Source organism: Parasteatoda tepidariorum, chromosome 4 (genome assembly GCF_982258835.1).
Source record: "Parasteatoda tepidariorum strain Cologne lab strain chromosome 4, Ptep-v5.0, whole genome shotgun sequence".
Lineage (NCBI taxonomy): Eukaryota > Metazoa > Arthropoda > Arachnida > Araneae > Theridiidae > Parasteatoda > Parasteatoda tepidariorum.
Window position 1 is genome coordinate 71,294,065 of NC_141758.1, and position 15,059 is coordinate 71,309,123.

Below are 15,059 nucleotides of genomic sequence, written 5' to 3' on the forward strand. Positions count from 1 at the left end.
AATCTATAGTTAAGAAAAAGAGTTAACTAATAAGTATGATAAAAAAAACTTATCAAAAAATTTAAACTGCTTAGTTATTTTTAACTTTAAAAAATTTAAGAATTTTTGCATATTTAATTTTTAATGCGTATTTTAGTCATGAAACAAAGTTCATTGGATTCTAATACGAAAACATTTATATACAATAAAACTGTCTAGAATTTATTTGGACTCTTAATTTCTTACCTTTATTAGATTATACTTTTTCTTTATAACTAAAAACTCCTGCTGACAAGTGTGTATCCAATTATATTACATAATTAAAAAATCACTTTGCAGAGGAAAATTAACAAAAAAAAGAGCTTAAAATATTATTTTTTTGTGATAAAATTGCAAAATTTGTGTAGCTCAGGAGGAATATAAGTACGGGACAGATGACCACGCGAAGCTTGAGCTTGTCGCAACATAGATGCAGCTGGATTCTTTTGAAATTAAATAGTACATAATATTCAATTAGATGTAATTTTATTTTATGGTCGTCGTTGAAACATCCGACACAATTTTGGGTTTACGACTACCAATGTTAAACTTAATAATCCTGTAATTTTGAACCCAATCCAGAGGACAAGGGAACTCTTGGATCAAGTATTGGGAGAACTTTGACTTAATAATCCTGTAATTTTGAACCCAATCCAGAGGACAAGGGAACTCTTGGATCAAGTATTGGGAGAACTTTGCTTTCATGGAAGACTTTTTGATGAAACTAAACAGCATTTGCGTTACAAGGAGATGAAAACCAGAAAAACTCTTACAGTTAACCTGACGATAAGAGGAGACTAACCAATGATCCGTTTACCACTGTGGATATCTACTTCATCACTGTGGTCGGTGCAAGCCAGGAGCGGAATTCGTTTCGCGCAGCCATCGCTAGGAATCTAAACCGGATAACCTCATTAGGAGCCGAACACTATCCCCTGAGCAACCACGGTTCCATTACATAAAATTAAACAAAATCCCGATGATTCAAGGGCATGTAAAGATAATTCTGTGTTACATTTCAATGAAATTATTTTCTCCATTTAATAACTCTTTACAGGGGATAAAGCTTAAATTTTGTCAAAAAAAAATTTTTCTTTTTTTTTTCTTCCCAAACTAACTTCAGTAGCTTATTTTTCTCTGGACCAAATATTTTTTTAAATATTTGTTTCAGGGGAGATTTATTTATAAAAAAATAGTAAACAAAATTTTTTTGGTTCATACTGATGAAATAATTTATTGACTTCCCCCCTTAAATTATAACTTTTAAAAATGTTTTTAATATCAACATTTTTATAAATATTTGCAGTATATAATTCTTTCCTGTTTAAATAATTATAACTGTAAATGAGCTGTTATCGTAAAAAATACATTGTAAGCATGAGCTTTTAACTGCTTCGTTCCTGCATCAAGAATTTCTATTTTTATTGATTGCATCACTTAATCAAAGCAATTGTGGAATGTTTCACAATTCTGGATTTTACAATTCAAAGTTCCTTTGCATACTCCATCGAGTGTGTTCTGCAACCGTCTATCTTAAAACATATTTTTAAAATCTTCTTCAAAAATGAAGTAAACACATTAGAGATTGGAAGATAATGTTTAAGCTAGGAAAAAAAACAAACTAAAAACTGACAAATCACCATTCAGGTAGGCTGGCGTATAAAATTTAAAAACCGGTTTGACTGTCAGAAGAAATAAGTTTAAAGAATATTATTATAAATACCCCCAAATGTGAACCACAATTTAACTAGTTTAGGGGCCTGGGTAGTCTGGTTGTCCAAGAGGTCGTGGGTTCGATCCCCAACGACGAGGAGTAAATGGTGACTAATGCACGTTAAATCTGTCTGGGTCACAAAGTATTCAAAGTTCCCATAACAAATCATTACCTTTGGGAGTACTGAACCAGGAGTTCCCTTGTCTTCTTGATTGAGTTCAAAATAACAAGGATACGGAGTTTAACATTGGTAGTTGTAAACCCAGAATTGGGTCAGCTGTTCAACAACGGTTATAAAATAAAAATAAAAGTTAAACCAGTTTTGAGCCGGGATGGCTCAGAGGATAGAGAATTTGCCTTTCAATGAGGTACGAATCCGGGCAATGGTTGGTCCGCACCCGGCTCGCACCGACCACAGTGCTGACGTAAAATATCCTTAATGGTAAACGGATCATGGGTTAGTCCCCTTGTCGTCAGACTAGCCATAAGAGGTTTGTGATTTTTTTTCCTCTCCGTATAACGTAAATGTAGGTTAATTCCATCAAAAAAGTTCTCTCCACGAATGCAAATTTCTCCCAATATTTAATCCAGGAATTTTCTTTTTTTCTGGATCAGGTTCAAAATTACAAGGCTACGGAGTTTACCAATGGTAGGCGTAAACTCAAAAGTCGGATCGAATTTCACCGACTGTTTTTGAAAAGAAAAAAATAGTTTTGAATGTTTTTCTTTCCCTTAATAATTTGCCATATTCTTATAGCGGTTTTTTCCCCCTCACTTAACCCAAATGTGTGTAGATTCTAACCCTATTTATGATAAGGGTTTTAAACTTGCGTATTAATGAAGTCATTGCAAGACACCCTGTATATAAATCCTGATTAATTCCCTTAAATAAACTATAAGAAATGTGGATTTGAATACGCAAAGAATTATTGCTAAAGCTATAAATTTTTTATGAGTTAATATTGTAGTATAAGTAGTTTGGCTTAAATATTTTTAAGATTATGAAAATCTGTGTGCAATATTTTCAGGATAGGCTTTGGAGGAAGACAAGGTCTCGGGATTCAAACATTAAACATTGTGTAGGTGTTGATGCTAACAGAAACTGGGATATTAAATGGAACAGTAAGTCAAACTATTTAACATTCAATAAAGTACCATTTGAGATTTAAAATCGTATATTTGCTGGAAGCGCGAATTTCCATGATTAATGCCATACATAATGCATGATTAATGCAAACATAGGTGTTTTTTATTCGAAGGATTTAGATTCTTGTTCTTCAAAAAATAAGGGTGGCCGCAATCTGGAAAAACATAGCTACGCTAGTTTTGTCCGGAGAGCTGATGAAAAATTAGAAACTTTATTTTTCGAGTATTTCACAAATTTTCTGGAATTAAAGTATTAAATCGTTAACTTTTTATACACTATTATAAAACTCTCATAACTTTCAATAATTCCATGCCAAAAAAAATTTTTAAAATTTTTTATTTATTAATACCAGAGTATATTTGAATTGAGACAAACAAATTTTTCATCAATTTAAACAGCAATTTTGAGTGACAAAATACAAAATTTGATCAATATTATCAATAATCCAAATCCGTCGTCAGAAGGTAATTTTAATCAGAGTTCGTTCAAATACTTTTTTGTGTATAATTTCATAATTTAATTCTTAACATATTTGAGATCAATCCTTTTGAATAAGTAAGACTGATACACAGTTCATGAAAAATACGTTCATTCGAACATAGGTTATTCTGGATAATTTTTATTAAATGCGGGATCACAATACTTATTTTTTGTTCTCTATTATTTACCGAAAATGTTACATTTATATTTGTTTCATCGGTTTACAAATATTGACAAGTTTATAAACATTAATTTACATAAATACTTAATATTAGCCAATCAACTCAACCGAGAAAATATTTTTCCAAAAGATTAAAATTGGCTGAAGTAAGATTATGAAAACAACGTTCACAATTGCATATGATTTATTTTTTCATAGGTACTGGATCAAGTCCAAGACCATGTTCTCATACATATGCTGGATCAAAACCTTTTTCTGAACCAGAAGTGAAAGCTGTGAGTGATTTCATGACATGCAATCTAAAAGATCGCATAGCAATGTTTGTAGATTTTCACAGCTATTCACAAAGATGGCTGACACCTTGGGGATACACTTCAAAGTTACCACCTACTTACCCGGAGCAGGTATACGGATATTTTTTATGGTCGAAATATTTATTTTAACGGCCCCTTTTCTGTTTCAAATTTAATACTAAAAAAACTGGGCCCCGTATTATATTACAGGGTACTAGTGTACCCTACCAGAGGAAATTAATTTAGGCCAATTAGGGGGCCCACAATGTGGCTTTATAGGTGTAAAAGTGTATTGAATAGCTCTAAAATGAAGAAATTCGAGCTTAATATACTGTATTACTGCATGGCTCTATATCTTCTCGTAATATTCAAATTGGGCCACGTATTATATTGCTGTGTTTTCTAATCCTCCTAATATTTAAATATCTTTGTATTTTAAAGTAAACAAAGAATTTTATTTTTAAAATTTTTCTTTATAATAGAAAAGACTAGCAGAAGTCGGAATTGCTGCAATTAAAAGATTGAGTGGATCGACGTACACAGTCGGATCGTCGGGAAATCATATGTGTAAGTTATATACTTTATATTATCATATGTGTAAGTTATATACTTTATATTATCATATGTGTAAGTTATATACTTTATATTATCATATGTGTAAGTTATATACTTTATATAATCATATGTGTAAGTTATATACTTTATATAATCATATGTGTAAGTTATATACTTTATATAATCATATGTGTAAGTTATATACTTTATATAATCATATGTGTAAGTTATATACTTTATATAATCATATGTGTAAGTTATATACTTTATATAATCATATGTGTAAGTTATATACTTTATATAATCATATGTGTAAGTTATATACTTTATATAATCATATGTGTAAGTTATATACTTTATATAATCATATGTGTAAGTTATATACTTTATATAATCATATGTGTAAGTTATATACTTTATATAATCATATGTGTAAGTTATATACTTTATATAATCATATGTGTAAGTTATATACTTTATATAATCATATGTGTAAGTTATATACTTTATATAATCATATGTGTAAGTTATATACTTTATATAATCATATGTGTAAGTTATATACTTTATATAATCATATGTGTAAGTTATATACTTTATATAATCATATGTGTAAGTTATATACTTTATATAATCATATGTGTAAGTTATATACTTTATATAATCATATGTGTAAGTTATATACTTTATATAATCATATGTGTAAGTTATATACTTTATATAATCATATGTGTAAGTTATATACTTTATATAATCATATGTGTAAGTTATATACTTTATATAATCATATGTGTAAGTTATATACTTTATATAATCATATGTGTAAGTTATATACTTTATATTATCATATGTGTAAGTTATATACTTTATATTATCATATGTGTAAGTTATATACTTTATATAATCATATGTGTAAGTTATATACTTTATATAATCATATGTGTAAGTTATATACTTTATATAATCATATGTGTAAGTTATATACTTTATATTATCATATGTGTAAGTTATATACTTTATATTATCATATGTGTAAGTTATATACTTTATATTATCATATGTGTAAGTTATATACTTTATATTATCATATGTGTAAGTTATATACTTTATATTATCATATGTGTAAGTTATATACTTTATATTATCATATGTGTAAGTTATATACTTTATATTATCATATGTGTAAGTTATATACTTTATATTATCATATGTGTAAGTTATATACTTTATATTATCATATGTGTAAGTTATATACTTTATATTATCATATGTGTAAGTTATATACTTTATATTATCATATGTGTAAGTTATATACTTTATATTATCATATGTGTAAGTTATATACTTTATATTATCATATGTGTAAGTTATATACTTTATATTATCATATGTGTAAGTTATATACTTTATATTATCATATGTGTAAGTTATATACTTTATATTATCATATGTGTAAGTTATATACTTTATATTATCATATGTGTAAGTTATATACTTTATATTATCATATGTGTAAGTTATATACTTTATATTATCATATGTGTAAGTTATATACTTTATATTATCATATGTGTAAGTTATATACTTTATATTATCATATGTGTAAGTTATATACTTTATATTATCATATGTGTAAGTTATATACTTTATATTATCATATGTGTAAGTTATATACTTTATATTATCATATGTGTAAGTTATATACTTTATATTATCATATGTGTAAGTTATATACTTTATATTATCATATGTGTAAGTTATATACTTTATATTATCATATGTGTAAGTTATATACTTTATATTATCATATGTGTAAGTTATATACTTTATATTATCATATGTGTAAGTTATATACTTTATATTATCATATGTGTAAGTTATATACTTTATATTATCATATGTGTAAGTTATATACTTTATATTATCATATGTGTAAGTTATATACTTTATATTATCATATGTGTAAGTTATATACTTTATATTATCATATGTGTAAGTTATATACTTTATATTATCATATGTGTAAGTTATATACTTTATATTATCATATGTGTAAGTTATATACTTTATATTATCATATGTGTAAGTTATATACTTTATATTATCATATGTGTAAGTTATATACTTTATATTATCATATGTGTAAGTTATATACTTTATATTATCATATGTGTAAGTTATATACTTTATATTATCATATGTGTAAGTTATATACTTTATATTATCATATGTGTAAGTTATATACTTTATATTATCATATGTGTAAGTTATATACTTTATATTATCATATGTGTAAGTTATATACTTTATATTATCATATGTGTAAGTTATATACTTTATATTATCATATGTGTAAGTTATATACTTTATATTATCATATGTGTAAGTTATATACTTTATATTATCATATGTGTAAGTTATATACTTTATATTATCATATGTGTAAGTTATATACTTTATATTATCATATGTGTAAGTTATATACTTTATATTATCATATGTGTAAGTTATATACTTTATATTATCATATGTGTAAGTTATATACTTTATATTATCATATGTGTAAGTTATATACTTTATATTATCATATGTGTAAGTTATATACTTTATATTATCATATGTGTAAGTTATATACTTTATATTATCATATGTGTAAGTTATATACTTTATATTATCATATGTGTAAGTTATATACTTTATATTATCATATGTGTAAGTTATATACTTTATATTATCATATGTGTAAGTTATATACTTTATATTATCATATGTGTAAGTTATATACTTTATATTATCATATGTGTAAGTTATATACTTTATATTATCATATGTGTAAGTTATATACTTTATATTATCATATGTGTAAGTTATATACTTTATATTATCATATGTGTAAGTTATATACTTTATATTATCATATGTGTAAGTTATATACTTTATATTATCATATGTGTAAGTTATAAATAAATAAAACATTTAGCTGACACTTCGAACTTTATATAAATCTTGCAAGAATTAGTAACACAAAACTAAGTTCTAATATGTTTCAAAATATAGTCTATAGTTATGTGATTATTAAAATAAATCTAAATGTCCCTATTTTACGAAATATCACATAAAATGTGCTGCCGGTTTAATTTTTTATAAGTTATTTTTAGAGAATTTATAAAAATGTTTTATTAACTTGATTACCTGTTTTTTCCTTAAATATTTTAAAGAAAGAAGTTTAGAAGACTATTATTTGTAATGACCTTCAAAAATGTCGGTATGTATCTTGCATAATGGTTTAAATAAAAGCTATATCATCGGAAACCCGTTCTATAGGTGTAAAATATTAAGGAAGTGCTCGAATTCGACCGTTGTATTTACACCTGTTCACGCATTTGTGACTATCTATAGAGGAAAATAAATTGAGAGTAAAAATGAAAATTACTAAAAATCGTTTGCACTGAAGTTTATTTCATTCTGAGGAAAATAATTTTTTTAAAAGCTGGTTTTCGAATTAAAACACACACAATTAAAAGCTAACATTTTGGCAGGAACTATCACGATAAATCTATTTTGCAAAAGGTTACAAACCAGGTTTACAATATGAATATAAGCTAGAAATTCTCTCAAAGACAGCTTGTGAGCACTAGAACAAGTCTCTACGAAATCTACAATAGGTAAAGGTTTTGGGGGATCAAAATCAGTATAAAATTAGCATAAAAAGTCACCCAGGATAATTTCAACCAATTTATATAACCATAAAATTACAATAATTTAAGTTATTTTTAACAACGGGAATCTAATATCCAAATCCTTTTATCCGCTATTTTCTTACCTGATTTCTTTTTAGAATAGAAATAATTTTAATTTTTTAACTTTTTCTATTTGGATGAAAAATAACAAGATATATTATTAAATTATAATAGATATATCTTTTAAATTTTATGCAATTTTTTTTAATTCTATTTTTTTATAAATTTCCTTTTCTGTGTAACTAAATTTTCCCTTTAATAAATAAATTATCAAATCACAATTTTTTCTAAAGTTTCGTTTTACTTAATCTACTATCTACTCTAAATGAAATAAATAGATCACAACTTAAATTCGCAGTTTAGGCTTTCTTATGCTGCTTGTAAATTTTGAAATCTGAAATTTGAAGAAATTGTTGTTGCATGTAAAAAGATTTGCCTTTCTGCTACGTGCTAAAAAATGTAACTTGTTAACCCTTTGACGCAGTCTTTAAAAAAGTCTAATAATTACTAGAAAATTGGTAATATTTATCCAAATTATATTTTTATTAAAATATAAAATCCAAAAAAAAAAGTAGTGTAAATTTTTTTTTCTCGGAAATTTATTTTGTAAATTAAAGATTTAAATGATTAATAATTTTTTCTATTTGATCTAAATAACTAAATTGGAAAAATCATTGTTTGGCAGAGTTGTTTAGAAGATTTTACTTTTTAATGCAAAATAAATAAATAAAACACCAGTGTTTCATGCTGTATTTCATTACCATAAATTATTAAAATGCTGAATATAATATTTTTCACTTATTTTAACATAAATTAATGCCAAATAATTGAAAAAGTATAAAAAAATATACATTAAATTCTGCCTCAAAGGGTTACACAACATGATGGGTAGAAACTAACGTAGAAAGCAATATTATAAACACAAATAGTTACCTGAAGCTAACTATTTAATATTTGCGCTCATACATTACTTTCTACGTTATTTATTGTATTCTATACTAAATATTCATTTTCTTCAAAATTTATTTTTGAACTGTTAAACGTAATTCATTTTTAATATTTAGAAGTTTTTTTTTTTAATAATTTCCACCCTTTATATTTATAAAATCCTTGACAAAAATCCAGTGTAAGACGCAGAGTTTAAAATCACAAAATGTTTACCTTGTGAAAACTCTGATGAATGATTAACAAAAAGGAGAGATTGAAAATACGAAATCTGTTAAATAGCCAGAAGAAACTGAAAGATGAAAAGCAATTATTATATTTTGTCTACGGAAAGAACTCCCCCCGACACAAAGTCTGAGGCCGTCTGCTGCTGTGGAAACAACAATAGCCCATTTCAGGGATGTTAGCTTCTCTTTACTTTAGGGCTCACACAATAGACCGAAGAAAAGATTCCCCGGCCGAAGACCGGAGCCAGAACCTGTCCTAAACAGTGAACCCACATCCCTACTTGAAATAGCAATACCTCGTTACTATAGCCAACGCCACGGGTCCAGACGAATGCCAAAGGCAGTTCTTACTATAGAAAAACTTTTTTTGTCTATAGTAAGAACTCCCTTAGCCGTTCGTCTGGATATAAACATATATACATCAATATAAGAGGTGCAATATAAACATCTTCAAATTTAATCTGGTAATAACTGGTTTTGGTGCTTGGTTTGGCGAAATCTGTTTTGATGTTTTTAATGTTTTCCTTAATGGTGATTTTTCATAATTTACTAACGTTCTTTTTTCTTGCTGGCTTAAATATTCATTTGCGACTTCAATATGAATATTTTTTAAATTTGACAAGGTGTTTAAAAAGTAAATGGCAGCAATTACAGCACACCTTATTTAATTTGAGAGTTTTTTTTTACCTATAACACACATTACTTAACCATAATACAGGGTGCGTAGCGTTTTTAAAAAGTGCTTAAAGGTATTTTTTTCATTGGGTGTTTTTAAAAAGTGCTTACTTTTCCCTTTTCCAAAATGAGATTTTTCCTTTAATTGATTTTCGCTACGAATTATGCAGAAAGATATTGTACACATTGTTCTATTCAATGTTTTCACAATTAATTCAACCACAATCTATTTCGATGTATCGTAAGTTCGTAACGAATTAAAACTCCATTCGATTTACATGATTCAAAAATTATGACAAAATCAATGCCGAAAGGGTTTTTTTTTTTTTTTTTTTTTTTTTTTTTTGACATAACGGTTAAAACCAGATAAAACAGTCAATTGTCAAAAACTTTCCAATCCTACCTAATTGTGATTTTTTTTTTTTTTAAAGTGCTTAAAAATATTATTTGAGTGCTTAAAGTGCTTCAAAAGGTGCTTATTTTTTGAATAATTTGACTACGCACCTTGTAATATATTTTTTGTAACTTTGTTTCATTCGGAATTTTTAGATACCGTAAGCGGTGGAGAAAGAGACTGGGTAACTAGTGTAATCGGAGCCAAATATAGTTATGTTGTTGAACTACAAGACTTGGGACAATTTGGTTTTCTTCTTCCACGGAGACAGATATTGCCAAATGCACAGGAAGCCTGGGAAGGCATCAAGGCAATGGCTACAGACTTGTTAAGACTAGAATCTGAATAGCTTCATTATTAATGACCATAAATGTAGTTAGTTTTGGATTCTTACTTTTTAGACAAATAAAGATTTTAACAAAAATTTAAAGTTTTGTCATTATTTCTTAAAAATCATCAGAGGTGCGTTTATATAATGTAACAAATTAAGCATACATTTTATATTGCTTTTCTTCATTAATAATTACTTTAACATTACTTTTTTCCATCATTTATTTCAGTTCAGAAACTTTAACTCTGTATGAAGTTGTGTGGAGTATATTTACCACCTTAATTGTTCAGACAGTTTTTATTCAAGTATAATTTGGGTTGCTTACAGCTTATAAGTTTTGAAAAAAATATTACTTATGAAGGACTTTGTTCGTTCATTTGATAATTTCTTAGAGTGTTCGTAGTTATAAACACAGAACTTACAAATTCGGCTTAAGTTTATGGCCAATTCTTTACAGTAGGTAAAAATATTGAAAATCTAATCCATTAGCCCCTCCTGAAACATAATGTTAAAAAAACAAATTAATTTTGGATGGAATGCTAAAATTTTTATAAATCATTCTCAATCCAAAAAATATTATAAAGTAATTCTAGAAAAAAAAAATGGCTCAATAAAAGGTTAAGAAAAAACTTAATATCTTCGAATGTGCAGGTTTTGCGTGTCTGTGTTTTTTTACTTTTTTTAAAAATTATTTTGACACTTGGACAAGCCAAACTCTCCAGCCTTTGACCTTTTGCAAATAGTCTGGAAGCTTTTCGTTTGACAAGAGAACACGGCAAGGGTGAAAGTACGTCTTAGCTCAAAAACTTAAAAATCGATGACAGTTTTGCACCACTGTCATCTATATAAGGAGCCACAAGTGGTGTACCACTTGTGGCGCTTTTTAGGCCGTATCGTATATTTATGGTAATTAAATTAAATAAAGGAAACTTACTCGTCTTAAATTTAAACAATTTTTTTTATTTATAATTTAACCATTTTAGCATTAACATTTACGATTAAGCCAACTCAGCATTATAACATTAGTGCTTACATTCTTTTAGAATAGATTGAGAGAGACTTACCATGTTTATTCATGGTGATTTACTTTCGATATCAGCCTAGAGTAGACTCACTTTGATTGTTCTTCTAACCCAGTGTTCCCCAACCCCCGGTCCGTGTATCAAATGGTACCGGGCTGCCCATTTCTTTGAAACCGAATTTAAATTCCTAGGTTTATACCCCAAATTAAAAATATTTGTGTTTCATTAAAATTTTATTTAAGAAAAAGGGGCCCCCGAAGGTACAGTGACATAAATTTTTTAATGTTTTAAAATTTAAAAAAAAAAAAAAACCACAGCAAATATTTTCGCTTTCAATTAGTTTTAATTTTAAAAAAATCAATCATCATAACTGTAAATATCATAAATAAAACACGAAAGCGTGGTGCGAAATTTACATTGGAACTAATAAAAAACTTCGTCTTTTCTCTCTATCGTGACTCATTGATTTAACGTTCTAGTAAGTTAAAATGTTGAATCACTTTATATTTATTTTTTGGTGTAAATGTATTTTATTTTGAAGGCATTTTTAAATGCAATTAAATTAAAATTAATAAATCAAAATAATCTAAAATATAAACAATCAATGCCCCCCCCCCTAGTGGGCCGTAGTAAAATTATCAAACGTTGATAAAAAGGTTGAACACTGTTCTAACCCTTTCCTTCGGCTGTTTTTATATCGTATTTTTTGCGTGATAAAAAGTTACAAATTTGAGGAAAGGTTAAGTCCAAATGTTATTGTTGTTTTCGAGTTAGTCCCATGATGGGGGTGAGATTGTAAGATTTTAACCTAATTGTTTATATGCATCACCTTATCCGTATTTAAGTTACTATTTGCAGATGGAGATTTCCCACTGGGTAGTTTTAGTTAATCACAGACTTTGAAATGTTCTAGAAAGCTAATTTTAGCCCTTTCTCTTGCATTTAACTTTGAGTGACGATAAGTGTCACAATTGCATGACATTTTTAATGCAAAATGCTGTGATAGACAAACCGCTTAGATCTACTCAAGGGGACCACTTATTTTTGAATTATACTGATATTTTTTGTTACAGGCATTAAATCAGTGATACTCAACCAAGGAGTTTTTCTTACATTCAAAGGTTCTGGACTGATTGAGCTTGATTTCTAATGCAGACCCCTTTGTATCGTTCCTTACGAGCGCCGTATTTCGACGACATCCATGCGATGTACGGTGTATACGAGGGCCGTATCTAACGGGCGCCAGCCTAATTAATTATAATTTTAATAAAATTTATTTAAATAAAAATCCAATACATTTGATTAATTTATCAAGTTGCCATACGGATAACAGCGTAATATTAATTTAAAGTTCATATTAAAATACCTCCAATGATTAGGGACCCCCTTAAAATGGATTTAAAAATTAAGAAAAACAACGATTTTTTAATAAAATAATAAGTTTTAAATATATATTAGTAAAATACGATTTTTTTTTACATAATGTTAATCATATTGCTTTCTTAAATGAAAAGATATATAAATAATTTTATATTTGAATAAATAAAAAATATACCAGAAAAAAAATTTAATCTAAGGGCCCCCAAACATTTGAACGGCCTATGACCCCGCTAACGCTTAATCCGGCCCTGCCTCGATGTCAATAGTTATAAAAGTAGGTTTGTTCGACCTGTATTTTACATGAGTTGAGTTCAAACCGGTACAAGCCAGGTTGGTTTCCATCTTTTTATTTATTTTTCTAGTACGAAAGGACAAAAAATCTATTATTAATGTTATATTAGCAAATAAGTGCATTAGAATTAGAATCTAAATTTACTTTAAATTAATATTATTAATATTATTAATTCAACTATTCCTTTAATTTGCTTACTTATCAGAGTAGCTTTCTATACTATTTTAGAACAAAAAATTTTAGGTTATAAATAATCCAATTAGCGTAATAGCCGGCTGTCACTTGCTAATATTCCTTTGACTTGTATCGGATTAATATAAATGAAAGTATACTATTATTGCGAATCTGCTTTGAAAGTCGAATCACGTTTTTTTCTTTGTGTTACAAGACTGAAGATTTATACTGAATTAAATAAGTAAGATTCTTTTTTAATTATCTTAGACTGCATTCTTAATTTTAATTCTTTAATTAAATTTTTTAACCGTTGTTGAATATGTATGATGATAAATAAAATAATTTTATAATTTTTAAGATCAATACACTTAAGCAAGGGCTCCGGCAGCGGGGTGCACTTGCACCCCCCCTGGCTTTTTTTTAAAAAAAATAATTAAAAAAAATTAAAGAGATACAGAAAAATAATTTTGCTATAAAATTTTTTATAAAAAATATTTTTATTCAAAAACAAATAATTAAGTAATTATTGATACATAGCAATTAAAAAATTGTTTAATCAAACAAGAATTGTAATCGTCTTGTTTGCTGTCCAAATCATAGAGTTGTCTATGATTTGAACATCTATATCAACTCTATGGTCCAAATCTGTTTATAACTTTTTCAATGAATTCTGAGTCATCTTTGATTCTTTTCTTATGCACATGCACAAACTTGGCAGATGTCTAAGCTATATTTTTAAATTTCATTTAATAAAATATAAATAATATTATAGTTTTTATTAGTTATTTGGTTTAACAAAGGTGTATAACACAAACTGACTTCTCACCACAACTGTAAAACTTCATCAACACAATAAATACCAATGTTAAGCGTACACAAACTACTGTTTGTGTACGACTGTTGTATGGTTCCGTACGTGTACGATACTACTGTTTGTAGTTATTTGTGTTTCAAAGTCAGTAGCTATGCCAGCGCCATCAATACAGTTTCTTGTGGTAAAATTTGCAAAGTACAAGAAATTCGTACTTTTTTTTAAATATCCTGTTAACAATGAAGAAATGTATCTTGAAAAAAATTAAGAGATGAAAGTATATGTAATAACAAAACAAAATGCAATAACATAAAATTTTAAATATTTTTTTTTGGGGGGGAGGGGTTAGTTTGTTAGAGGGTAGCACCCCCTTTTATATTATTCTGCTGGCGCCATGAATAATGCTTAAATCGATGACCCAATTCTAAAAAAAAATAGTAACTATGACGACAAAATACTCTGCAGCAGAAATTGTTTTCTTAAAATGAGCAAATATTTAATTGGAAAGTTTCTATATTTTATAAATAACAGAAATTAAAGTATAAACAAGCTTATAAACATTCATCGAAAAATGTTTTTTATTTTAGCTTGAAATAGTAGTGTTTCAATAAATTTTTACTAATATTTTTTGAAAAATATTTCAAAGGAGAAACGTAAATTTATAAACATATAAAAAAAAA

The 15,059-nt window shown here is 27.1% G+C and overlaps 1 protein-coding gene across 1 annotated transcript in view; it reads left to right on the plus strand.

Moving 5' to 3' along the window:
- LOC107452475 (carboxypeptidase B) overlaps positions 1 to 10,793 on the plus strand; it is a 31,124-nt gene extending 20,331 nt beyond the window's left edge. Inside the window, exons 8-11 of the mRNA XM_087161350.1 lie at positions 2,761 to 2,854; positions 3,739 to 3,944; positions 4,316 to 4,400; positions 10,525 to 10,793. Of these exons, the coding sequence (XP_087017476.1) occupies positions 2,761 to 2,854; positions 3,739 to 3,944; positions 4,316 to 4,400; positions 10,525 to 10,718 (579 nt within the window). The 3' untranslated portion in view covers positions 10,719 to 10,793. The remainder of the gene's footprint in view (positions 1 to 2,760; positions 2,855 to 3,738; positions 3,945 to 4,315; positions 4,401 to 10,524) is intronic.
- Positions 10,794 to 15,059: the final 4,266 nt, after the last annotated feature.